General features: G+C 35.0%; 1 protein-coding gene across 1 annotated transcript; it reads right to left on the reverse strand.

Annotated features, from left to right (window-relative positions):
• On the reverse strand, nt 1-25,198 carry itga6b (integrin, alpha 6b). The gene is made up of 26 exons (XM_051115686.1): nt 24,945-25,198; nt 14,134-14,261; nt 13,972-14,051; nt 12,186-12,447; nt 11,723-11,854; nt 10,827-11,040; nt 10,397-10,590; nt 9,383-9,471; nt 9,161-9,288; nt 8,869-8,958; nt 8,715-8,776; nt 8,436-8,599; nt 7,976-8,122; nt 6,013-6,128; nt 5,670-5,823; nt 5,504-5,587; nt 5,301-5,380; nt 5,124-5,201; nt 4,926-5,028; nt 4,534-4,707; nt 4,322-4,420; nt 3,960-4,070; nt 2,193-2,291; nt 1,924-2,049; nt 1,702-1,791; nt 1-1,157 (listed from the first exon to the last, which is right to left on the reverse strand). The coding sequence occupies exons 1-25, from the start codon at nt 25,115-25,117 to the stop codon at nt 1,729-1,731; spliced, it is 3,150 nt and encodes a 1,049-aa protein (XP_050971643.1). The 5' UTR covers nt 25,118-25,198; the 3' UTR covers nt 1-1,157; nt 1,702-1,728.
• Nucleotides 25,199-25,476: the final 278 nt, after the last annotated feature.

Raw genomic sequence — 25,476 nt, forward strand, 5'->3', positions numbered from 1 at the left:
TGGACCTCTTATGTGAATTTAGGATCACCAAAAATGTTTATTTGGAAAATGAAGACCAAATATCTAATAATGAATTTCATTACTTCAGTTCTAATTTTGTGTGAGCTAATACATTTAAGTGGCTAAAATTCAGACATCACCCCTGTCAAATTCAACAAGTCACTTTACAAATTAATACAGAATTAATACTTTCTATTATTTGAGCATTTGCATTCCCAAAAGGTGCCGTTTAGAAAAAAAAGTAAAAACCTAAAAAAACAACTTCACATTTATACAAAAAGGGTTTTAAATGGCCTTCAAAAAGTTAAAGAAACCTTTAGAAGCTGATCTGACAGTGGATTGTGGCAGTCAAATGATAATATATCAAACATCTCTGTATGACAAAGTAGTTCTTAATAAAATCTGTCCAGTTGTAGTAGTTTAAGTACAGTGAAAAAATCTATGGAAATAAAATATGTACCTGACTGGTTTTAACAATAAAGCAACAAATAGGAAAAAATGTAAAAAAAAAAAAAAAAAAAAAAAAAAAAAAAAAATCAAAAGACACAAATATTTACATTCATCCAGACAGTTTTAGCTGGATATCAAGATAAGCAAAAAATGAACCAAGAAGTAGACTCACACAAGCCATTCATAAAACAAAACACAAATTAAAAAAATCTTTGGCCTTTGTACAACAGAAACATCTGTTGAGAATAAATACATTAACTGTATATACATTATTGTATGCATGAGAAGTTAACTCTAATGGAAATGGGGTGGTACACGGAAGCAAATTTTAGTACAAAACACAACTCAAGTAAAACCTATTTTTGTTTCACGAAAAACAATTTTGAAATACAATCTCTAAAAATCCTTATCAAGCGCAAATTGTCTCCTTTCACGTTTTGATGGCATAGTAACAGTAAGAAGAGTTCAGTGTGTGCAAAAGTAAGCATTAAAGGCCTTAGGAAGGGAGTCTTTGGTTTGATTTCAATCAGGTTAGCATTTAGCTATGAGTAGCTCTCATTCTCATTCCAAGAAGTCATCCATTGTTTCTTCTCCGGAGGATCCATTTCCTCTTTCCCCGGCTCTTTTCCCCTCTCTTCCCTCTTTATCCGCACAGCATTATAACTGGGGACGCTGTCATCATACTTGGAACGTTTGAAAAATCCACACTGTTTAAAAAAAAGACAGTTAGCACAAGATCATGCTAAACAATGCTAAACAGCGTCATTTATATAGGAAACTGAGCGCAAACAAAGACATAGTGATGTTTGCAATGAGTGCAGCATGCCTAGAACGAGGAAAGAACAAAACATTCAATGTTTTAAAAAAGATATAAGCAAGAATCGGGCTGAAGAAAGTGAGAGAGAGATGTTCCGGTAAACATTCCAAGCAGGTCAGAGAGATGTGCAAGTTCCCAAATCCAGCCACATCTAAAGGCTTAAAAGAGCTTTAGAGGCTCAGACATTTAGTCATACCCAGTCACACACACCTGAAGCTGAGTAAGTCAAATGCAAACATGTAAAAACCCTTTTCAAACAATTAGTTTGCATTCCTCATAGCATTTCGCTTATGTCTGAGCAATGAAAGCCATGGAAGCTGCCACCGCTATCCCACATCTAGGCATCAACAGGCAGCATGTGCTTCACACTAAAGTGGGTTAGCATCTTCATGCTAGCCCTGAGCACGCAGGTCAACTTGATTGAGTTCTTTTACCCTAAGAGAGAGAGGTTCTCGTTCTCTTTACGCATCTGAAGTCAGCCTCTCTTTTTCAGGTTCTTTGCCGCTTTTGCCGAAAAAACCACACTAAAAGGGGTAAAGGTTTGTGTTTGAAATACTTCATGTCATGTGAATAGTACATAGATGATTGTCGGTGTTCAATAAAAGTGACAGTAATCACAGTGTTAGTTAGTCTTGAGTTTAGTCATAGGATCTTACCTTCCAAAGCAAGAAGACCAAAAGGCCCAGCAAAAGGAGTCCTAGTAAAATGGCCACCAGTATGACCCACCAGGGCATACCGCCGTACTGTGCAACTCTGCGTTCTGGAAACACGGTAACGCGTACCTGTAACGGGACAAATTGTCTTTCAAAATGCATTTATCACCTTAAGCTGAGTTTTCGGCCCTGTATATGAAGTCAGTATAATAAAAAGGACAAATTGACCAAAATGTGGAAGGCGAAGTATAAAAAGCTGAAAATATCTTCACCTGTGCTGGTTCATTTTTCAGCTGTATGTTTGTAGCTGAGGTCTTGAAATCAAGCGATGCCTTGACGATAATATCAATGTAGTTCAATTTTGCATATTCCTGTAAAAAATAGTTTAAATCAGCAACCGATAAGGGTCAGTGACATCAGTGTCCATGATAAAGAAAAGGAAAAATATTTAAAAACTAAGGAGAAGGAACTAGTTTAAACACTTCTGCCAATTTATTAGCAATATTAATACCTCACTGCACAAATATTAATGTAATGTAAAATTAAATGTAAACCCCTCTTGAATACATGAGTGAACACATCTCGTATGATGATGAAAAGTGAACTGTATTTTTTATTGGATTTCATTACTTCTTAAATAGGGCTGGTAAATGATTAATCGCGATTAATCACATACAAAATAAGAGTTTGCCTAATGTATGTGTGTGTAATTATTATGTATGTATAAATACAAGCACATTCATGTACATATTTAAGAAATATTTACATGTATTTATTTTTAGTAATTTTTCTAGAATTTGTATTATATATAAATAAACATATTTTGTACACAACATATTTTTCTTAAATATATACATTTGTGTGTATTTATATATACATAATAATTACACACAGTACACACACATACTAGGCAAACTCAATTTTTTTTTTTTATGCGATTAATTGCGATTAATCGTTTGACAGCCCTATTATTAATCCTACCACATAAATATTAATAAGCAGTGAAGTAGTTTTGTTAAAGGAAACCCTGGGTATTAGTACTTATGTGGTTTAACATATAACATAAATGATGTCTTTTACTAAAATATGTAATAGAAACCCATGAAAGATTTACGTTATTTATTAAAGCCACATCGTTTCATACATATTTTGGAATATGGGGGGGTGCCATTATTTCGATGATGTGAAATGGCTGCACCTGATGTTATTTTTTCCAGCAACACAACTCAGAATACACAACTCGGAAAATAAAATACTAATACAATGCCATATTGTACGGCTTTTGGCTGTATTTTTCAGTCGAAGGGCAACAAGAGACACAACGTAATTCTTCACTGCTTTTCTAGCGATAAGAAGAAGAGGAAAAAAATGGGAAGATGTCTGTGGACAAATAAAACTTCCTAAAGACCTGCGTCTTTGTTCTCTCCACTTCAGCCCTGATGCCTTTGAGGCATTTAGTAGACCACAGCTACTGAAAGAGGTTACAAACGGCAGAGACAAGAAACACGAGATGCCATCCTGGCAGGATGTAAACATGCCGATGCTTGTCATGACACCACAGCCACTGAAGAAGTTTCTCATTCACTCGATATCCAGGGGCGTTAGACTCCGTGTGAGGAAAAAATCAATGGTACGACATATGGTTTAAGCCTACGCTTATATCCATTGCCACCTGTAAGCGCTAGCTGTGGTCATCATATCAGTATTTTATTTTATGAGTTGTGTTGCGGTAAAATAGCAGCAGGTAGCGCCGGTAGCTTAATGAGTGCAACCATATTATATCATTGAAATAATGGCGCCCCCCATAGTCCAAAATATGTATAAAATGATGTGGATTTTTTAAATAACATAAATCTTTCATGGGTTTCTACTGCATATTTCAGCAAGAGACATCATTTATGGTATAATAATACCCAAGGTTCCCTTTAAAAAATATATATATATATGTTTTTATTATTAATAATATATTTAATAGATCATGCCATTTAAAAAAATAAAAATAGAGGACTGCCACATGCCTAATGAAAGATCACACTCACCTCTATGAAGGTAGAATTCCAAAGATAAGCTCTCAGGCTGATAACAGCATTGCTGTCCATTCCACTTAGAGGACATCTGAATGTTACACACTCCGCCCCATTCTCACACGACTGAAGACAAAACCACAAGACAGTGATTAGGAACAGGACGCTGATTATCAATGATCAGTGATCATTATCAGCTTTTAGTTAAAATGCTATTTATTATTGTTTTGAGGGTCTGAATACTTATGCCATTGTGATATTTCAGTTGTTTCTTTTTACAATATTTGCTCAGTTATAACTCATAGTGGGGTGTTTTGTGTAGAGTGATGTGAAAAATTAGTCTGACTACTTTCTGCAGGCATGTTTGGGCGACTTACCAAAATGATGGATTTCCTCTTGTCAGTCAAAAGAGAGGCTGTTCCCTCTTTTGCAGGAGTGTCCCCAATTTCACGTTTAGTTCGTGACACTGTAGGCTCCTAGATGACAGTAAAACAGAACAAACAATCAGTTTCTATATGGATGTGGCTGATTTATTTAAAAACGTTATGATTGTAAAAAAATTTGACTATAGGTAAGATATTAGGACTACCTTCAAAACGAGTTTGTTGACCTCATCTTCTTTGGAGCAGCTGAAGGTGCCTAAACCAGTTGAGGTTATCTTCATGAGGTACAGCAGCCACTTGCCTTGAGAGTTATGCTTAGGCCATTGGATAATCATATAAGGCGTGCCGAATGATTTAAGGGGTTTGCCCAAGTTTGTAACCTGCAAATTAATATATTTAACAGATCCGTCTTTTAAAAAGCCTCTAAATATTATGACACGTAAGACGGTTCTAAAGACATATTATATAAACAAACCAAAGCTAGTATTGTAACAAATTAGTGCATTGCACAGTTGTTGCAACAAGTAATTGTACATGTACAAAAAAATTGTTTTATATATAAAATGTTAAGTTTTATGTAAGTAAATCTAATAGTCACCCTGAATTCATAGTCAATTGGACTGCCGACATCAGTTGTCAACTTCATGGCACTCTCTCCTTTAACTTTTCCAGAAAAGTAGACCTGAGATGGCTTAGCAATGCTGTAGATGATACATGGTGACGGTGCATGAACATACAAATACAGGACATTGATATTATCAATGATAAGAAATGATAATGCACTTTGCAGACCTACCCTGAGAGGGACAACAGTAGCTGGATCTTAACAATGGCTTTGGCTTTGACTGTTTGTAAGTCCTTCTGATCACTCGTCCTACATTTAACAAAGAGAAAAATGGAATCATGAATCTATGAATTCTGACATGCTAAGAACAAAAGAAAATACTAAATTAGTTTTTTCATCAGAACTCACGTTTTGAGTTTAAGGTCAATTTCAATGTCAGTGGTATCCAAAGAAATTCCTCCCGTGTTCAGAATGATGTAAAAAGTTGTCTGAAAAGTTTTTTTTTTTTTTCCACAAGTAAGTCCACACATCGAAAACAGAGCTTTTCTATTATAATAACGTAAATTAAAAATAAGTACTATTATATTGTCTAATATATTTTAAATATTCACCTCTGCATTTCCTGTGAATGGATTTCCAAGTTCACAATCAGCTTGTGACCCATTATGATTGGCTACACAGGTGACTGCTTTATCCTGGAAAGATTTAGGAGCAATTAAAAGCAAATCCTTAATAAATAAGTTGGTCGTGAATTAGACATCTAGCAGCTGAACTTACACCAGACTTAATGCGAACGGCAGAATAAGAGAGGGATTTGGGGAACGAGGAAGACAGCTGCGCTTCATAAGCACCTTCACCCTTGTTGACCACGTTGATCTCCAAGGCAATGTCTTTCTGATCGCTTAGAGATAGGATGGGAACTCCATTTTCCCTGCGAGGAAAGAAAAAAGACGAATTAATTCTTCTGTTTTGTCAATTGTTTTGAAAGGCACTTTGCTCATTCATTTGCTCATTCATATTTGATCAAAAATACAAGTGGCAGCTGCATGCTTTCCAACATATTAACAGCATAATAGCAAAATATGACAGTCACATATAAATAAAATAAAATAAAACTCACTCAGGTAATGGATGAAAGACGTCTCTGTTTGGTTCCCTGCTGTGGAATTTATACTGAAGTTTCAGGTCACTCTGACAGACATGATCATTACCACATCCTTCCTTGACAAACTGAACCTGAAAGCCAGTGTTTTTCATTATGAGTTATGTAGACATGTTTGCTACTGGTTTATTCTACTTCTTTGAGTATAAAATGGTTGAGTTAGTTGGATATAGTTGAGCAGTTTGTTGGTAAACCATTTTAAAACTATAGATTTAAGAGTAACAGAAAATAGAAATAAAACGTTCATTATAACTATGAAAATCAACATTCGTTTGCCTGATTTGATTATGAACAATGTTCAACTACTATGATAATATTTTGATTAAAGGAGTAGTTCACTTCCAGAATAGAAATTTACAGATAATGTACGCACCCCCTTGTCATCCAAGATGTTCATGTCTTTCTTCAGTCATAAAGAAATTATGTTTTTTGAGGAAAACATTTCAGGATTTTTCTCCATATAATGGACTTCTATGGTGCCCCGAGTTTGAACTTCTAAAATGCAGTTTAAATGCATTACATGTATCCGAGGAAGAAGGGTCTTATCTAGCGAAACGATCAGTTATTTTCTAAAGAAATAAAAAATAAAATGTACAATTTATATACTCTTTAACTTCAAACGCTCGTCTTTTCTAGCTCTGCTTAAACTCTGTGTATTTCAGTTCATGACAGTTAGGGTATGTCAGAAAACTTAAAAATCGTCCTACATCGCTGCAGAAGTACCAACCCAGTGTTTACAAAGTGAACATGCAAAGGAGGACAAACGCCCTTTACAAGAAAAGGTAAAACAGCGATGTAGGACGATTTTGAAGTTTGAGGAGAAAATGAGATGGGAGTTTTTCGACCTACCCTAACTTTCTTGAACCGGCAGAGCTAGACAAGACGGGCTTTTAAGGTTAAAAGGTATATAAATTGTACAAATAACCGATGGCTTCACTAGATAAGACCCTTCTTCCTCGGCTGGAATCGTTTAGAGCCCTTTGAAGCTGCATTTAAACTTCATTTTGGACATACAAACTCGAGGGCACCACAGAAGACCATTATATGGAGAAAAATCCTGGAATGTTTTCCCCAAAAAGCATAATTTCTTTACGACTGAAGAAAGAAAGACATGAACATCTTGAATGATGTGGTCACTACCAAAGCATCACGGTCACTACTGTAAATGTGCTGTCACGACCGAAACATGGGATGTGTTGTCAAAAATAAAGTATACTGAATTATCAGCTAAGATGTCATGATAGTGTTTGGTTCAATGTATAATCAAACTTTTTAATAAATCGAAAAATACATATGTTTACCAGGAAGATGTAAGCAAAAATCTTAATAGGACAACATAACCCTTCTAATTAAATTATATATCACTGTGTTTCGATAATGACAAATTTGGGGAGAGGACAAATATTCCAAAACTTTCTGAAAATACAATATGAGAATTAACTGCACAACTACTAGAAATGTGTACCTTGGATATTATACAAATTGCATATAAAAAAAATTTGAGGAAAAAGATTTTTTTCAAGACATTCCCAATTCTGACATTGAGCCAATTCTGTAGAATGGCCCATATATTAATAAAAATCAGTAAATTATAATGATTTCTGATGGATCATGTGACACTTATGACTGGAGTAATGGCTGCTGAACATTCAGCTTTGCATCACAGGAATAAATTACATTTTAAAATATATTCACATAAAAAACAGTTATTTAACCTGTAAAAATATTTCACAAAATTATTGTTTTTACTGTGTATATGATCAAATCGTTTCAGCATTGATGAGAATAAAAGTTTTCTTTCAAAAACATTACAAAATTTTAACATGCTCAAACTTTAGAATGAAGTGCATATTGTATATTATAAATATGATCATGGTAGATCACTGAAAATGCAAAGATTGCTTAAGAAGATGGTTGTTACCTTGGCAACAGTGGTGGCATCTTGGTTAGAGTCCAGGATGGGAAGCAGGTCAGGGAGAGCAGTCTGTCTCTTCTTGCGTGCGGATTGGTTCAAGATCTTCACAGAGACTTCAATGGGAATACCTCTCAGTTTGTCTTTTAGGTTTTTCTTTGTACATAATATAGTTGCATTATTAAAAAAACGTAAACATTAACATATGTATTGCCATTCCAACTAAAGCATTAATATGCCCTTAATCCAAAACTAAAAACAAGTACCACTAGATGGCAGTACTTCCTTTTTTACTACATTAAGGTAAAGCCATCCTTTACTACAGATGTGATTTATTGTCACAATTGCCCTCTGTTACGGTTATTCTGAAGCCAAAATTTTATGCTGTTACTTAAACAACATCTCACTCAGTAGCTGTTATTTTACCCTCTAAATGGGAAGCTGTAAAGCTGCTTTTGATCTGCTGTACCTGAAGTTTGAGGTCTCTCGTAACGCAGCTTTCTGTGCCCTGACCCTTGAGCTCCACGACCCCTGTGCTTTCATACTCATTATTTGAGAGCTGGGTGAAGATGACTCTAGAAGGAAGATTAAGTTTCTTCCTTTCAGATTCAACCCTGATAGTGTATTCCACCTCTTAAGAAGGAAAAAAAAGATAGGGTTAAGCGAAGCAGTAACAAAATGTTGCCAGAGATGAACAATTACTAACTAGCAATTTATCTGTGAAGGTAAATTAGAAACATGTACTTACTCAGAGTAGGATTGTAGGTTTTGGGCTTGACTGAAAATTTGAAACAGGCTTTTACTTCAAAGCTAGAACACACACAAAAATTGTTTTTAGATGGGGGTTACAGGCAGTTTGCTAATATAATAAGGATTGTTTGTTTTGTTTATAGTTTTCTCACCATACAGTGTCTCCACAGTTTTTCGTAGCGAGGTCTAGCTCCTTTGGTGTGGTGGTGACAGTCTTTTCAATGCTGATAACTGACCGTGACCTATAGTGTAAGACCCATAATTAATGCATTAAGTCTTTCATGCATATTACTAAATGAGGATTAATAATAAAATAGTGATAATGATAATAAAATGAAGAGATATGAGAATGCATTTACAAATTCAATGATTAAATATTGTTCTTTCGTTGTTTAGAAAAAATCCTTGATAATCATTACAGGTTGTCTATCAATATGATCTTACCTGTACACAAACACTGAATCAGAAAGAGATCCGATAGCCAGATCAGGGTAATTATTTCTGTCCAAATCCATGTTCCCAGCAAGAGAGTATCCAAAGAGTTTCACACCGTGATCTTTTCCTCCAAGAACCTGAAATTATTGAATAAGTCATTAAAAAAGAATTAATAAAACAGAGTAAATAGTGAATAAAAACTAAATTAAAAGTGAATATATATTGCTAAACCTGGGATTTTTTTAGGCCTTGAATTGAACCATGGAAGACATATACGTTTCCAGCTCCATTACTGTCATATGGGGCACCAACAGCAACATCTGATAAACAGCAGGATTACATTAAGAAAATTAATTACATATTACATCCAAATACTATTGTGATTATCACCATTAACATAGAAATGTTTCAATGTTTCCTTCTATTTCATGTATATTACGGCATCTTTTCCTCTCTATACACTACCAGTCAAATGTTTGAACAGTAAGATTTTTAATGTTTTTTAAAGTCTCTTCTGGTCACAAAGCCTGCATTTATTTGATCCGAAGTACAGTAAAAACAGTACAATTTTGAAATATATTTACTATTTAAAAGAACTATTTCTGTTTCATTTCTATTTGAATATATTTTAAAAATGTAATTTATTCCTGTGATTTCAAAGCTGAATTTTTGGCATTATTACTCCAGTCACATGAGCTTCAGAAATCATTCAAATATTCTGATTTGCTGCTCAAAAAAACATTTATTATTTTTATAATGTTGAAAACAGCTGAGTACAATTTTTTCAGGTTTCTTTGATGAATAGAAGAACAGCATTTATCTGATACAGAAATCTTTTTTAACGTTATAAATGTCTTATCATAGCTTTTGATCAATTTAAAGCATCCTTGCTAAATAAAATTATTAATTTCTATAATTTCTTTTCTGCACATTTGAATGGTATAGTGTGTAATGTCACAAAATTTTTATTTCAGATAAATGCTGATTTTTCGATCTTTCTATTCATCAAAGAATCCTGAAAAAAAGTTTTAGAATTAGAATGTTTTCTGAGGGATCATGTGACACCGAGTACTGTTGCTGAAAATATAGCTTTTATCACAGGAATAAATTACTTTTTCAAATCTACATTAAAAATCTTACTGTTCAAAAACTTTGGACTGGTAATGTATATCTTTCCTTATATCTGTAGGTTCTGTGTGTTTTACATTAGCTCTACTCATAAGAGGCTACATACTAAAAACTTACCATGATAACCATCCAGGTTCACATCGCCCATGTTTTCCACAGCCAAACCAAACATGGAATAAGCATCTCCATCAATTCTCTTGGGGGTGATCTTGTCCCAGTTCCCTTCCTGATTAAGATAGACATAGATGGCCCCACCGATATCACCGTCCTTAATAAAGTACTGAGGAGCTCCAACAACAATGTCCTGCCACCTGTTTTAATAATCAGTGCACAATTATTATACATCGAGTGTTGCTATCAGTAAATGAAGACATATATATATATATATATATATATATATATTATTAATTTTAAATAAAGCTAGAATAATAAAATAAAATAGCATTAGATAAGAAACTTAAACTATTTTTTTAATGCAAAAAAAAAAAAAAATTTAAAAAATGAGTATATACTATAAAATATAATATAATATAATACTGGATCTTACCCATCTCCATTGATGTCAAGCACTGCAAGATCATAACCAAAGGAAGAAGCAAGTCCGGCACCCTCCAGGATGTACTCAGCTGTCAACAATGATGATTTTTCATTGTCCTTCTTTAATAGCACAACTGCCCCACTGTGATTGGCTCTTGGAGCCCCAGCAACTATAGTCAGCTGACCTCTCTTGGTCAGCATTTTTCCAGAGTCCAGAGAGAAGCCTGTGACAAATACAACCAATTAGATTCAGATTCAGTAAAGATTTGTTAACCAAAAGAATGCTAAAATTATTTTAGCGATAACGAAATATGAAATGCATCGATGATGAAATGCATCGAAGCAAACATGCATGATTCTGACTGACTTGTACACTCACAGTATGTCACATTTGTGCTCATGCAATGCGAATGTAAACAAGACGGCAACACAAAGACAGCTTCAAAACAATAATATAGCAACAACATTCACATTTGTTCACAAAAAGGACACAATGTTTAAAGACCAGCATGATGGCAGGTTGAACGCAAATAATTGATCAAATTGGCGTCCAGGAAATCCCACAAACCTAAATAGCTATTGGATGCCACATCATAAATGTTCTCCTTGGCCACCTGAAGGGGAGGTGACTGATACACAAACTGATCAGGATGGCTACTGGATATGCTAGTCAAAAACAGCACACCTACATTTACACAAACAAGAACACCAAATAAAGCACAGACAGACCTAAAACTGAGTAAAACCAAACAAAAGATAGAAAAGGCCTTGCATCCTACTGTAGCTGTGCTGAAAAAGATTATACATCCTAATCACCGGAATTCTTTAGCGAGACTGAGTCACATGACGGATCAAAGATCGAGTGGAATTAATGATGAATGGGATGCCATGTGATGATAGACTCACCTAAATAACTGTTAGCAGGGACTGGCACTAGCTCTGGATCAAGTTGGTCCTCATCTCCAACTTCATACGGGCCGTCATCAAAGATATTATCTTCCCACAGAGAGCTGTTCTTCTGCTCCATCCGAACCACTCCTGACATCCGCCCGGTGGAGGAGTGAGTGAACGAGGAAAGGAAAAGGGTGAAGGGTTGAGGATGGAGATAGTGAATGAGTGAAGAAATGAAGCAAAGATGTCAGAAAAGAAGTTTAAAAAGTGGGGATATTATATAATATGTCAGATGCAATAAACCAATAAAAATCTGATGTATTAACCTGTGATGAGGGTGTAAAAACTGAGTGATGGCCATTATGGATTTTCACTGAACAATAAATATTATCCCAAAAATTAGATTTACCATGAAATCTACCAAAATCTCATCTATACTTCAGCAGTAATATACATACAAGCACTTGTCATCTAATACCTTTCCAGTTGTAAGCACCCGGTGCTCCAAACACCAGATAGTGATAGTCCTTTGTGAATGTGGCAGATATACCCTGCTGGCACGATCCGAAGCGCTCATGTCCTCTGTTTCTCCCGTTGCAGAACATCCAGTCCCCTCCATCTTCATCTGAGGCACTATTAATCGTCAGGTCCTCACTTAGTACGTAGCAACGACCTGTCAAGTCACGCAGCTCCTGAGCTAAGCCCACAAATAAGCGTCGCTGGTAACGATGTGCACAGACCTGGAGAGAGACAGCGGGAGTTCAGTTTAAACCAGTTAAATGAATAGCATAAAACTGCAATAAATAAATTACAAAAAATTATTATTAATATTTTATAATTTACTCTTATTAAATATTGTAAGAACAGCATTTATTTGAAATAAAAAAGCTTCTGTAACTTTTGATCAATTCAATTCGTCCTTGGCTGACCTCAAAACATTTCCCCTTATTGAAATTATTTATTGAACTTATTGAATTGAAAATAAATAAAAAATGAATATCTATTTTTATACTGTACATTAAAATTCACTTGTAGCATTTAACATGAATGATTTCAGTTTTTATCATTTTATTTTAGTGCTGTCAAATTGATTAATCACAATTAATCGCATCCAATAATACTACAAATAAATATATAATATGTACTATATATATAAAGTTTGGAAACGCCCTAGAAAAGTAGGGTTTTGGACAATATTGGCATGAATCCTTTTTAATTTGTGATAATTTTTGCACTGATAAGGGACAACACAAACTACAAAAACATATTTTATTACATAAACAGTTTATACATAGAAAAAAACATCAAAATATCCACCATTAGCAGCTATTACAGCTCTGCATAATCTGGGCCTAAATTCATTGTATTCTAAACTTACTTAGCAATCAATTGTTGAAGCTATTAAGGTGTGCTGACACAAAAATCTTTTGAAAACCTGGGCCAGGTTTAAACCAGTAACCAGGCATCACAGTTTGGCAAAGGGGCATGTCTGACTTTGACGTGTATATATTGCCATTATTATGTATTCAAAATGAAAATTATTATTGCTGGTCTTTAGAAATGATAGAAATCAATACTTTTATTTAGCAAGGATGCTTTAAATTAATCAAAAGTGATGATACACATTTATACGACATTTATAAGGTTACAAAAGATTTCTATTTCAGATAAATGCTTTCTTCTGAACTTTCCATTCATCAAAGAAACCTGGAAAAAATCTACTCTACTGTTTTCAACATAGTAATAATAAATGTTTTATGAGTAGCAAATCTCAATATTTGAATGATTTCTGAAGGATCATGTGACTGTAATGATGCTAAAAATTCAGCTTTGATATCACAGGAATAAATTACATTTTAAAATATATTCAAATAGAAAACTGTTCTTTCAAATAGTAAAAATACTTCAAAATTTGCTGTACTTTAAATTAAATAAATGCAGGCTTGGTGAGCAGAGGAGGCTTCTTTAAAAAACATTAAAAATCATTAGTGCATATACATATAAATATAAACAGTACACGGTATTATACACGTATTATAAAACACAAACTTTTACTTTGAATGCAATTATTCGCAATGAATCAATTTGACAACACTATACTCATTTAGTTTAAATAGTGTAGAAATGTAATATTCTCCACCATTTCCCATTTACCAGCCATAACATGAAAATCATTAGTACTGGCTAGAATTTTAATAATCGTGCATCCGTAATTTGAGAATGCACGCACAGACATACACACAAACGCACACACTCTTGCTTACCAATATCTTTCCTCCAGGTCCCTGGCTCTGTACAGTTACCCCCATCCACTGGTTTTGCTTATTTTCAGCTGCCAGGTTTTCTACACACACAATAAAAATGTCTCACTTAACACATGCAGAAACTCATTATAATGTGTCTTGCTTTCATGTGTTTGAGCTTACCATCATTGTCAAACATCACTCGTTGGCATGACTGACCGGCAGAATTTATGTCACAGTTGTACATGCCTCCCGTAACTTTTGACTTCTGCCCAGGCAATGCTTTAGCTTTTGGGGCACCGACAAGCAACCTGTAAACCAACAAACAGAAATTTATTCATGGATTTGCAATACAGTGAATTTCATATTACAAAATTTTATATGATATTTGACTCCCCCTACTATGCTAATGCAGCTACGCATAACACAAAAGCATCATGTGTAAACAGTGTTTTAATATGTTTGTCAGTGAGTAAAATGAATTCTTGGGAAACATGGTCAACAATGTGGTCAAAATGGTGGTCATAATAGTCCTAATAAATTGTTAATCTGTTTACACTCTTTTAAACTGATTCAGCCATCAGCTGCACACACTAAAAAACACTTATGGAGCAATATTTTAAATTTTGTAAAGTGATAGCATGTGTTGCAGTGATTGAAGAAGTCATCTCTAGTATTTCATTGTCATCTTCTAATTCTCCACACACGGGTCTTCAGTACAATGCGGATTCAACAGCCCACATAGAAAATAACCCATTGTCTGGACACACTACTTGTGTGGACAGTGTATTAGAGAGTGGGGGCAAGTCTTCTGTGCACTCTTTCTATTCTTTCAACCGAAAAACTCCAGAGAATTCCTTTCTCTTCTGAATAAAAGAAATTTAGGCCACAGAAAACCTAGGATATCCACCACCAAAGGCTGGATCTCTGGTTTCACTTCATTTCTGAGAGTGAAAGCCTCTTTTCTTTTCTTTGGATTGACTGGTTCAGCGATAACATTCATCCCAACACTTCACAGATTTTGGCTACACAAGTTCTCTTTGTGGGCATAGACAAAAAGGGTCTGAGTGAAGAAAAGCCTACATTTCCCACAACACCCTCACCAAAATGTTGAGGAAAGAGTAAAAGTATCCGGCAATGTCCTAGATCACTTAGATGCATACATTGTTTTACTTTTAGGGGTAAACAGTTTATCGTGGTACTTTATATTTTACTTTTTACTTTATCTAGGTACATATTAGTACCTTAGAGTAGTAATATGTATCCACAAGGTACAACAATGAACCTTTTGGGGGTACCCTTACGAAAAAAAAGTTTATCCAAGTGTGCTATTAGTATACTTCTTTTAAACTAAAAATAGGAAAGTATACTTTCAGTCTACTTTTTATGTATTTCGCAGAAATGTGTGTTATGTACTTCTCAGAAATATACTTAAAATGACATTTAAGTATACTTGACATACTTAGAAAAATTCGAAATATATTTGAGCTATACTTGTGCTCCTAGAACCTGTATTTTCATTGTTATACGGTATTACACATCCTCTGTACAGAATTTCCAAAACACAAGCAAAAAGAAACCGAAACAACATGTGATTCCATACATAATCTAACAGGATCATCAGACATAAAACAGCATCAAAACTGTTATACGTTATGGAATAAAATGTCGACCCATAAAGAGGTAATAATTAATGACTGTCAAGCTGTCAAGTGCTGATCAAATCCATTTACATTTTGATTATCATTCTGAATCCAATTCATAGTCTTTTTTCAGCTTTTTGTTCAAAATATTTATTAATTTTTCTTTTTTTTATGTATGAAACTTACCCACATTCATATGTTTATAATAAAAGAATGCATGAAGCTAGAATATATATATTTTTTGTTTACAAGCAGATGCCCTGTTCCTTCTTTTGATGTTTTGTACGTTCAGATATTCATATATCAAAATATATACAAATTAATACTTAAATAGGAACATAGTAGTGTACTTAAAGTATGATGTAAAGTTCACTTAAAGAAAACTTACGAGTATGCTTGCAGTATAAAGCTACTAAACTAGTAGTTTACTGAGAATGTTTACTAAAAGTGCTAAGTATTTAATTAGTAAGCTTTCAGTATACCTAGTTCACGTTTAGTATAGTTGCAGTACAAACTAAAAACATAGATGTAAATTAGTTGTGTACTCAAAGTTTACTACTGTTATACTTAAAGTATACTTAAAAATATATACTTAGAAAGTGGGCCAATTTAGTCCCAAAAAGTACTGAAATAGTACACTTACAAGTATACTACTTGTGATAGTGATATTTGTATACTTACTACATAGAGTATACTTAAAAATATAGTTGAACATTACTTAAGTATACTTAATAAAATAAACTTAAAGTATACTTCTTTTTGGTAAGGGTAAATAAGAGTGTGTATATGTTTTGCATGTTTATATTGAAAGACCTGGAACATACAAGGTCAAACACAGAGGACAATGACAAAAAATAAAATTGGTTTCCAATTTCAGTATCATTTGTGAAGTGCAGTTCAAGTGCAGTCCGTTTCAAATGTGTGAACCAATTCAGTCTTTATTACATTTATTATTTAAGCATTCAGATCAAAAACATAACTTTTGTTGTGCTTGGATAGCCTAACTCAATTAAGGCCAGCTGAAAATGTGTTTGCATATCTCTGGGCCTAAAATTTAGTGCAGAATTCTGTGTTTGCATAGTTTTAAAAAAGGGTGAGGCATGTAGGGGTGGGAATTCCCTTCATTTCATGCCTTGATCTCCTGATAATTCCATCAGTCACTACTAATTCCTTCTGTGAGTAACCAACCATATAGACCAAGATCTGTTTGGATCACAAAAAGAGAAGAGCTTTAGAGTCACATTTTCCAAACAGACAGAGACAGCACTGTTTTTCTGAAAGGACAACAAACTTTTCTGTGCTGGGCAAAAATAGCCACTGAATACCTGCTATTCATTGCACTCGAGAGCATACAGATTGCAATATCTGATGAAAATGCCCATGATTACATTAAATCTAATGCAATGCACAGACCCAAATTCACTACATTACATATTACACATCCTAAAACACTACAATGAGTGTTCTAGTGTCCTTTAGCATAATCTATAAAAGAGAGAGAGAGAGAGAGAGAGAGAGAGAGAGAGAATACTGACCAGCATATTTATAAAAATGCATTCATACATCACACAATCACTGCAATTAATATTTTGCAACTGGTATAGAATTTGTGGTGTTGCAATATATCCTAAAATGAATGCAGACAAGACTCTTTCATTTTATTAAAAGCTTTGTTATCGGATCAGCATCCCTTATGTTGATTTGCCTACACATTTCAGGAAATTGCAATAATCTGGATCACAATCAGCTCCTAAATAGCATCATTCCATTATGACATCCCCATAATTGATTTGTGGGTAATGTAATGTGTCTCCACTCTCCATTAATCACTCCCCAGAGGAATATAACGAATAGCACAACACGAATACGCCTCACTAGCACTGTTGAGACTGTTTTGCTCTGTTACAGGACTAACAACCCCAAAATTCCAGGTGAAAAAGATGAAATTGGAAAGAACATTAAACATTTTTATTTCAAATCATTGGAGACTTTTAAAAAAGCGAATGTCCGTAGAACAACAGAGGGGCGAAGATGGAAGATTCAGAAAGTGAGAGAGATTAAGCCATAGAAGGAAAGAAAAGAGAGAGGTGGAGGTGGGGGAGGGGAGAATAGAGAGGACAAGTACTCTATTTACTAAGAGCTTTTTCAGAAGCCAGAGTCTGACACTGGCATTCAATTATGCACAGTGATGCAGACACACAGAAACATGTCTCCTCTGTTAAAAATCTCAAGCTCTCAACATACTCAAAGAAACAATTAAGCAATTACTCATTCTAGAGAGTGAAGGGACTTAAAAAGCATTTCATATAATAGGAAAACATAAACTGGCAAATTAAAAATGTTACTGATCTTGTAAAGTTAATGGTTTACTCTTGCAGCACTACTACACTGTAAAAAACAATTTGTTGAGTCAACTTAAAATAATTTGTAACCTGGCTGCCTTAAAATTTTAAGTTCAGTCAACTCAAAAAAAGTTTATTCAGCTTGAAATGTTAAATTATACTGAGTGACAACTTGAAGTTGAATCAACTTCAAATTTTAAGGCAGCTGGGTTACTTACCCATCTGTTAAGTTTAGCAAACACAAATATCTAAGTTGTTACTTAGGACAACTTAACATTTCAAGCTGAATAAACTTATTTTAGTTGACTGAACTTAAAATTTTAAGGCAGCAGGGTAACAAATTATTTTAAGCTGACTCAACAAATTGTGTTTTTTATTTTTTACACGTAGTAAGGTACGACTGCCTTTAGCCCATAAACATTTAATGTAAAAGGTTACAGTCAGATAACAACCCAGATAGCACACGCACGTCTACAAGATGTCTGTTAAAGATCCCTTGATCTGGAAAGTATCTGCTGTGTACAAACGTCTGGCAGACGTCTGTAAGATGTCAGTTTTACATACATTCTAAATCATAAACATCTTAAAGTCATCTAATAGACATCTATTTGACATCTGATAGGAAACATCCAGATTGCAGATAAGCAAACTATGTCTTGCAGATGTAAATGCAGACGTTAAATAGACGTCTCCAAGATGTACGTCTGCTATCAGGGAATGTACTAACACCAACATAAGAAGTCTTCTTCTATCTCTATCTTTAAAATAAACAAGACATGAAAAAGATTATTTGATAATGGTGTCAATAAACTGATTTTGGCTAGCTGAATATTAAGGTGTGTTTGACCTGTGCCATGCCAGAATTACTGTAATTACGAGCTTTCAACATGTCCTTTCATATTGCCAAACAAGTTATTACAAATCAGAATTTTACGAAATCTTCAGCCTGATCTTACGGTAATTTGTTCATATTTTACGAGGTGGCTAATTCATACGAATTTGTATGACCTCACTCGTACAAATTCATATGATTTTGGCTAAATCCCCAATTCCCCAATTTGTATGAATTAGTACAAATGACCTAACCCTAACCCTGCCCCTAAACCTACCCATCACTGGGGTCTAGACAAATCGTACAAAAGCCATCTCATAAAATACATACGCGTTCAAATTTCCAATTTGATTGTGACATCATGTAAAAACAAGCAAAATGTTTGCTAACGGTAGCCACACAGATTCATTTTGGCATTTGTGACTATTGTTGTAGAAACAATAATTTCTGAACAGAGTAGAATCATCTTGACGCTACAGTGATTTCAACAGGGCATGAACACTGTGTCTTTAATTGGAAACTTTTTGCCTCAATTCTTAACCCACACTTGTTTACTCGCTAAAGCTTGTTTTTATTTGACAAGCAGTAAATCATGGTCATATTGTACTAGGCCAAACAATTTTATAAACACACTCTCATAATTTAGCATGGAATGCTAAGTATTAATGTTTTGAGGAATCTACAGAGAAGGCTATTGCTATGGTGCAAGAGTTGGGTCTGCTTAGGAGGCTTGTAGTGTCATGGTTCACATTACGAACTGACAGCAGCTGAATTACAGCTCCAGATGTGCCTCAAACATTTCAAAGACTTCAGGCTTAAAGATACAGAGTGCAAACTGATATTACTTGACCTACTGTGCACAACAACTGTGCTGCTGGAGAAAAAGATTTTTCCATTCCCTTTAGGCAATGATAAATTCATGACTAGCTACAGGTTCAAGGTTTGATATTCACAAAATATGTGTTGAATAGAGCCAGGTTCAAATTTTACACACACTTGTTTTTAATACTGTGTTGTTACCTGAATGATCCACAGCTGTGATAGTAACAACTATCACTAAAAAAAAAAAAAAAAAAAAAAAAAAAAACAGCTGTGGATCATTCAGGTAACAACACAGTATTAAGAATCAAGCATTATTCAACTATCAACTATTATTTTCTCTTGTGGACTACATGTAAATGTCTTTTATGTGAAATAAATTTAAAAAAAAATTAAATCAGTTCCTTATATGAAGTCATCATGAAAATTAAACCTTTTGACATACGGATTGCTTTTAAAATGTCTTTATGAACTTTTTGAAGCTTGAGGTTTCATTAAAAATATCTTCATTCCAGGTTTCCAAAAAGGTATGTCATATGGTTGAGTAAATGATTAACTTTTGATGAATGATGAATTTTCATTTTTGGGTGAACTATGACAGGAAAGGTGATCAAGAAAACAAATGTATCTGAATGTACAGAAATGTATCTGCACAAACAAAAAAAAGTGTTTTTTTTTGTTGTTGTTGTTGTTGTTTTTTAATTTATGGGCTTTTGCTATTAAAAATAAAACAGGTAACTGTGACTATTCATTTTACGATTCAGACTTTTTCTCACAATCGTGAGTTTACATTTTGCAATTCTGACCTTTTTTTATCAGAATTGTGAGAATTAAACTTGCAGTTGCAATTAATAAAGTCAGAATTGCTTGATATAAACGTTAACTTCAAAACGTTAACTTCAAAACTATAAAGATATAAAGTCTAAATTGCAAAATATAAACTCAGTTTTTCTCAGAATTATATATCACAAATGTGACTTTTATAATGCAACTGCAAGTTATTAAGTCAGAATTGTGAGATATAAATTCTGAGAACATATTAGTATTTTTCCCCCTCAAAAAACTGACTCTATAAAACACAATTGCAAGTTTCACATATCACAATTCTGAGGAATAAAGTCAGAAATGCAAGTTTGCATCACGCAATTCTGTGAAAAAAGTGAGAAGAAAAAAAGCAAAAAACTTTTTTTAATCTTTTATTTAGTGGCTGAAACGGGCTTCCAAACATTATTACATTTGAGATTAAAGAAATGAGAAAGTAGAGGGAGAGAGAGGGACAATGGGATTGGGAAATGATACATCAAATGGCCAAACTATAGTGGGTTAATTACACTTGAGACAGGCCAGTGAATAGAGGAGTATAAAATTAATACGACCAATACCTGGCTGTTCTTATTGACGTTCAAATTCAGCCCAAGCTTTATGCCTACTTCTGCACAGGAAGCTAAGAGAATCACAGGAAGGAGGTAGTCCATTTCCATGCCGACTGGACCCATTGTACTTTAGGATATGGGCCAACTATTATTGTATATAACTGAATGTGTTTTTGGTGAATACACTGTTACAACATATGGTAAAGCCAAATCAGATTAAAGTTGATTATTACTGTTCAAGCACGTGTTAAGGAAACACTGTGGATAAGAAACCTTTAAAATATGTTACACAGCAAAGTTAACTGTGAAAGTTGGAAGACACAAACACCCCCACCCCCACAGAAACTCAGGTCCTGTCTGCACCAGGACATGCGTCTCAAATATGTCTCATGTGACCACTTGTGATCAGATTTCAAAAGGAGGGACTCAGATTTCAACAATCTGTGATTTTGTGACTAGATACATCACTCGCAGTGTCAGAGTGTTGCTGCGTGTGGATAAAATGCAGACAAAGTAATACATAAAATAATAAGACAAACACAAATAGTTGCACTTGTAATATTTCAGGTTGTTATTTTTTAGGCGGGTACCTGCATTACATGAACTCAGGTTACGCATGTTCTGTGAAACCTTGTGCATGTATATGTATGGGCTTGTCAGAATGTTTCAACTGGATGTATATTGCACAAGCCAGTGACATTTAAAACCCTCAGCATAGTGGTTCATTGACAGGTGACTAAGCGGTGACTCACTCTTTTCCATGATGCATTTTACTATTGAATGGGTAGAATTGGTGTGTATCATTCTGTTTAACTAAATCTACTAAAACAAGAAGAAAAGAAAGTGCTGCAATGTGCTTATGAAGCAACTCCCATTATGAAAGCACCACCAGCCCAGACTGCTTCAGAGAAGTACTGGCATGTCAAAACCAATCAAATACTGGTGCCAAGATAAAAGCTCAGGTTCAGTGAGAGCTTAGATCTTAAAATTACATTCTGCCAAGTTCTGCCCTCTGAGTTAAAGTCCGGGCACATTTGCTGAATAGTGTTTCCCACTATTCTTACAGGTTCTCTGTTACAACAGAGGATCATTTCACAAAAAGTAACAGAAAAAATGAGACTCCAGGGTACTCGGACAATACTTTCCTAATGTTCGTTATGCTGATCACAACTACATCTAATAGTCCACTCCTTTGACGCTGGAAAAAAAAATACATTTGACATACATGTAACCCACTTGACATTTTTTTTTGGCATTGTGTTTTCAAAGAGGTAGCTCACACAAAAATGGAATATATGTCATGAAAAAAAAAAAATTGTTGTGTGTAACACAAAAGAAGTCATTTAGCAGAATGTCCCTGAAACTATATAATGTTTCTGGTCCTCATCCACTTTCATCGTAAGCAAAAACTGCAAAAACAGTAGCTACCTTTTGTGTTCCACACACACACACACACACACAAAAATATATATATATAATTTTGGGTGAACTACCTCTTCAGTATTATCCATAAAACTCTATATAAATCTTTAGATGAATTCAAACTCAAGTGGAACAGGACAGGTATCCACTGACAAGGTAGTCATTGTGCCTGTTTGCTAAGAGAATGTGTTTTTCAAGTGCCCTGTTATTATCAGCATTACGTATTTTAGTAGCGAGCACAGACAGAATCACTTTTCAGGTTTATGCTCTTCATTTCCAAATTGTGTTTGACTGTCACTTAGTCACAGGAGAAATGTTAAGGTGCCAGACAAATACACACACACTGCCTACATTACCAAATAGCATCTCCATCCTGCCAGCTATGACAAGCCAAGGAATTCTACATCAATTTTACACTCCCCCCAGCACACACACCCTGCCCTGCCCTGCCTTGGCCTGCAGTAATGTGAATCATCTTTACACATACACACACACACCTGTAGGGCATGTGTTACTGACTAGCAGATTTGTTGTGTTCCAACAAAGCCAGCCAGTCTGCCAAGCCTATGAGATACACACTGAGGATATGAGTCAGAGCACACACACACACACAAGCAAAAAAGTGACTTTCATAGATTGGGTGTGGTTTGAAATTTTTGAAATACACCATAAATCCATAAAAATCAGATGCTGCTGTATAAATTGCACAATTCAACTAAGGGGGTTGCAAAATGTGGGTGATGTGAGGTTTGCTAATAAGCAACAGTTTGTCTTGTTTTTGGGATAACCAAAAGTATGATGTTTGGACATATAACTATAATGAAAGGCTGTCTATATAGTCTTGATCTCTCTTTTTCTGCTTTCTTCAGTTTTGTTTCTGTGGTAATCTTGCTTACTCATCAGACTTGGCATTGTGCTAATTTGGGTATGATCAACAGCATGTGGTGTTCCACATTTGCTGCTTTGGATGAAAGAATGTGCTAAATAACTAAATACAAATGTAAATCTTAACACATCAGTGTTACACTAAAACTCTACATGAGTCAGTTGCATAACTAGTAGACTCACTCTCTCCAGGACAAACATGAGGTCAATCCTGGCAGCCTCTCTCCCATGCTGCTAGGGTTTGACGGCGGTAGTGAGGTTCAGGAATGAGTTACAGGCTTCTGCACACATTCCTTCACTTGCGTGTTAGGCTTGAAACTTACAGTGCATGTCTGATGCTGCCAAGGCAACACGGGTGTGTTTTTTAGGGAACCACCAAAACAACATCAAATTGTTGTTACTGAGAATTAAAAAAAAATGTTTTCTAGAAACACTTTCTAAAGTCTGCGTATTTCAAATGACCTTAAGTGCTAAGGATCCCACCTACAATCTAATCTTTGCAGTGCTTGAGGTCAAAGAGGTTTAAAATTAAAGGATGAAGGAGACCAGACATCTCCACAACGAGGACAGAGAAGGAGACCAGACATCTCTAATGAGCTCCATAAAGCTAAATACGCATCCAGAGCTTATTTCCAAGTAATGAGCACAGTTGTGGGTGGATAAAGTTATGCCCTGAAATTACATAAACCTCAGTGTCCCAAATAAAATTTTTCTCAAAGATATTATTCAGGCTACTCTCCCTCATATTGTTCCAAATATGTATTACTGCTAAAATTTTGAATGATATAGTTTCCATTTTCCGTTACAATAGTGTCAACTCACAAAAGGCGACCAAAACCTTATTCTTTTTCTGCTATATTCGATGTGATACAGCTCTGTTAAGAAAACAAACTCAAATTCAAACTAAAAAAAAATTGCTAATATAGCAAATCGCGAGAAACAAATCGGTTCGAATCATACAGACCCTGAATTAGATCTACAGATTCACTTAAAACATCCGACTCATGTGAATCATTTGTTCACGAATCGATTCGGACATTATCTCGTGAACGATCCAAGGAGAGCTAGGGAAGGATGTTAAGATTATCACCGAACAATAAATTATATTTTAGTCTTTTCTTTACGTAATCACGGTCGTATATTGCTTGAAATATTGCTCGCAAGTAAGCTATGATGCTGCGCCTTTTTTGAAATTTGGCATCAGCATTGCAATTGCATGGAAAAGTCATTCTCCGAATCTTTTTTTTGTTTGTTTGTTTTGTTATTTCGCAGATGAAAATATTAAATGTGTTTAAAACGACATGAGCGTGAGTACTAAATGATACGAGAGTTTTCATTTTCGGTTGAACGCTTTCTTTCACATTATCTAATGCACTTGCTTGGAATGTGGTGCAATGCATGGGGGCGCATATGTCTTCAGCCTAACAGTAAGGTCAGGTGTGGATTTCCTGTTAGGATAGTATAAGTAGCCTATACATTGATGTATACCGTCAAAAGAAATCCAGCTACATACTATTAGATGCCGTTTATATTGCATAATGTTCTACAACCAGTGTTTTCAAAACTCAGAAATGTCCTACGACCACAGTACCTAACATGCAACCTGCTGCAAGTGTGAAATAAGCTCCACACGAAAGCCACGATTATGCACCCCAAAGAGGATAAAATAAATGCTTACATTCTTTTATCAGCCGGTCTGAGTTGTCGGTGCATGGCAAGAGAGAAACCAAACAAGCTGTTGGCATCTCCCGTTTTCCTGATAACATTGTCTGTGTCCAGGTTGAAGGCAGAGATCAGTGTCCATCCCAACAAACTGAGAAGCGGTAAAGTTAAAGTCCTGTAAGGTCCCATAGCGATGTTAGGTTGAGTTCGTGTCGGGTTCTTACTTTAGAGATGAGACTGCAGCCCGCTTCTGTTGGGTTTGTGGATGTCTATAAGGGAGGAATCCGTCTTACGTCCCTCCTCTCCTTCTCCACCCGTCCCCACCCTCAGCCGTGCCTCTACCTGCTTATGCAGCTCCGGGCTTCGTTTTCCGTCATTATTCTGCATTCTTTTGGTTATTCGAGCGTATTTTGACGTCGTAGCAACGATTTTCCTTCATTTCTCACACAACTACCAGTTGCCTTGTAAATAAAACTGTATTTAGAGAAAGAGTTTTCTACATCAAAAACCCAAAGCTAGGCGAGAACAGAGAGTAATACATTTTTTGT

Source organism: Labeo rohita, chromosome 1 (genome assembly GCF_022985175.1).
Source record: "Labeo rohita strain BAU-BD-2019 chromosome 1, IGBB_LRoh.1.0, whole genome shotgun sequence".
NCBI lineage: Eukaryota > Metazoa > Chordata > Actinopteri > Cypriniformes > Cyprinidae > Labeo > Labeo rohita.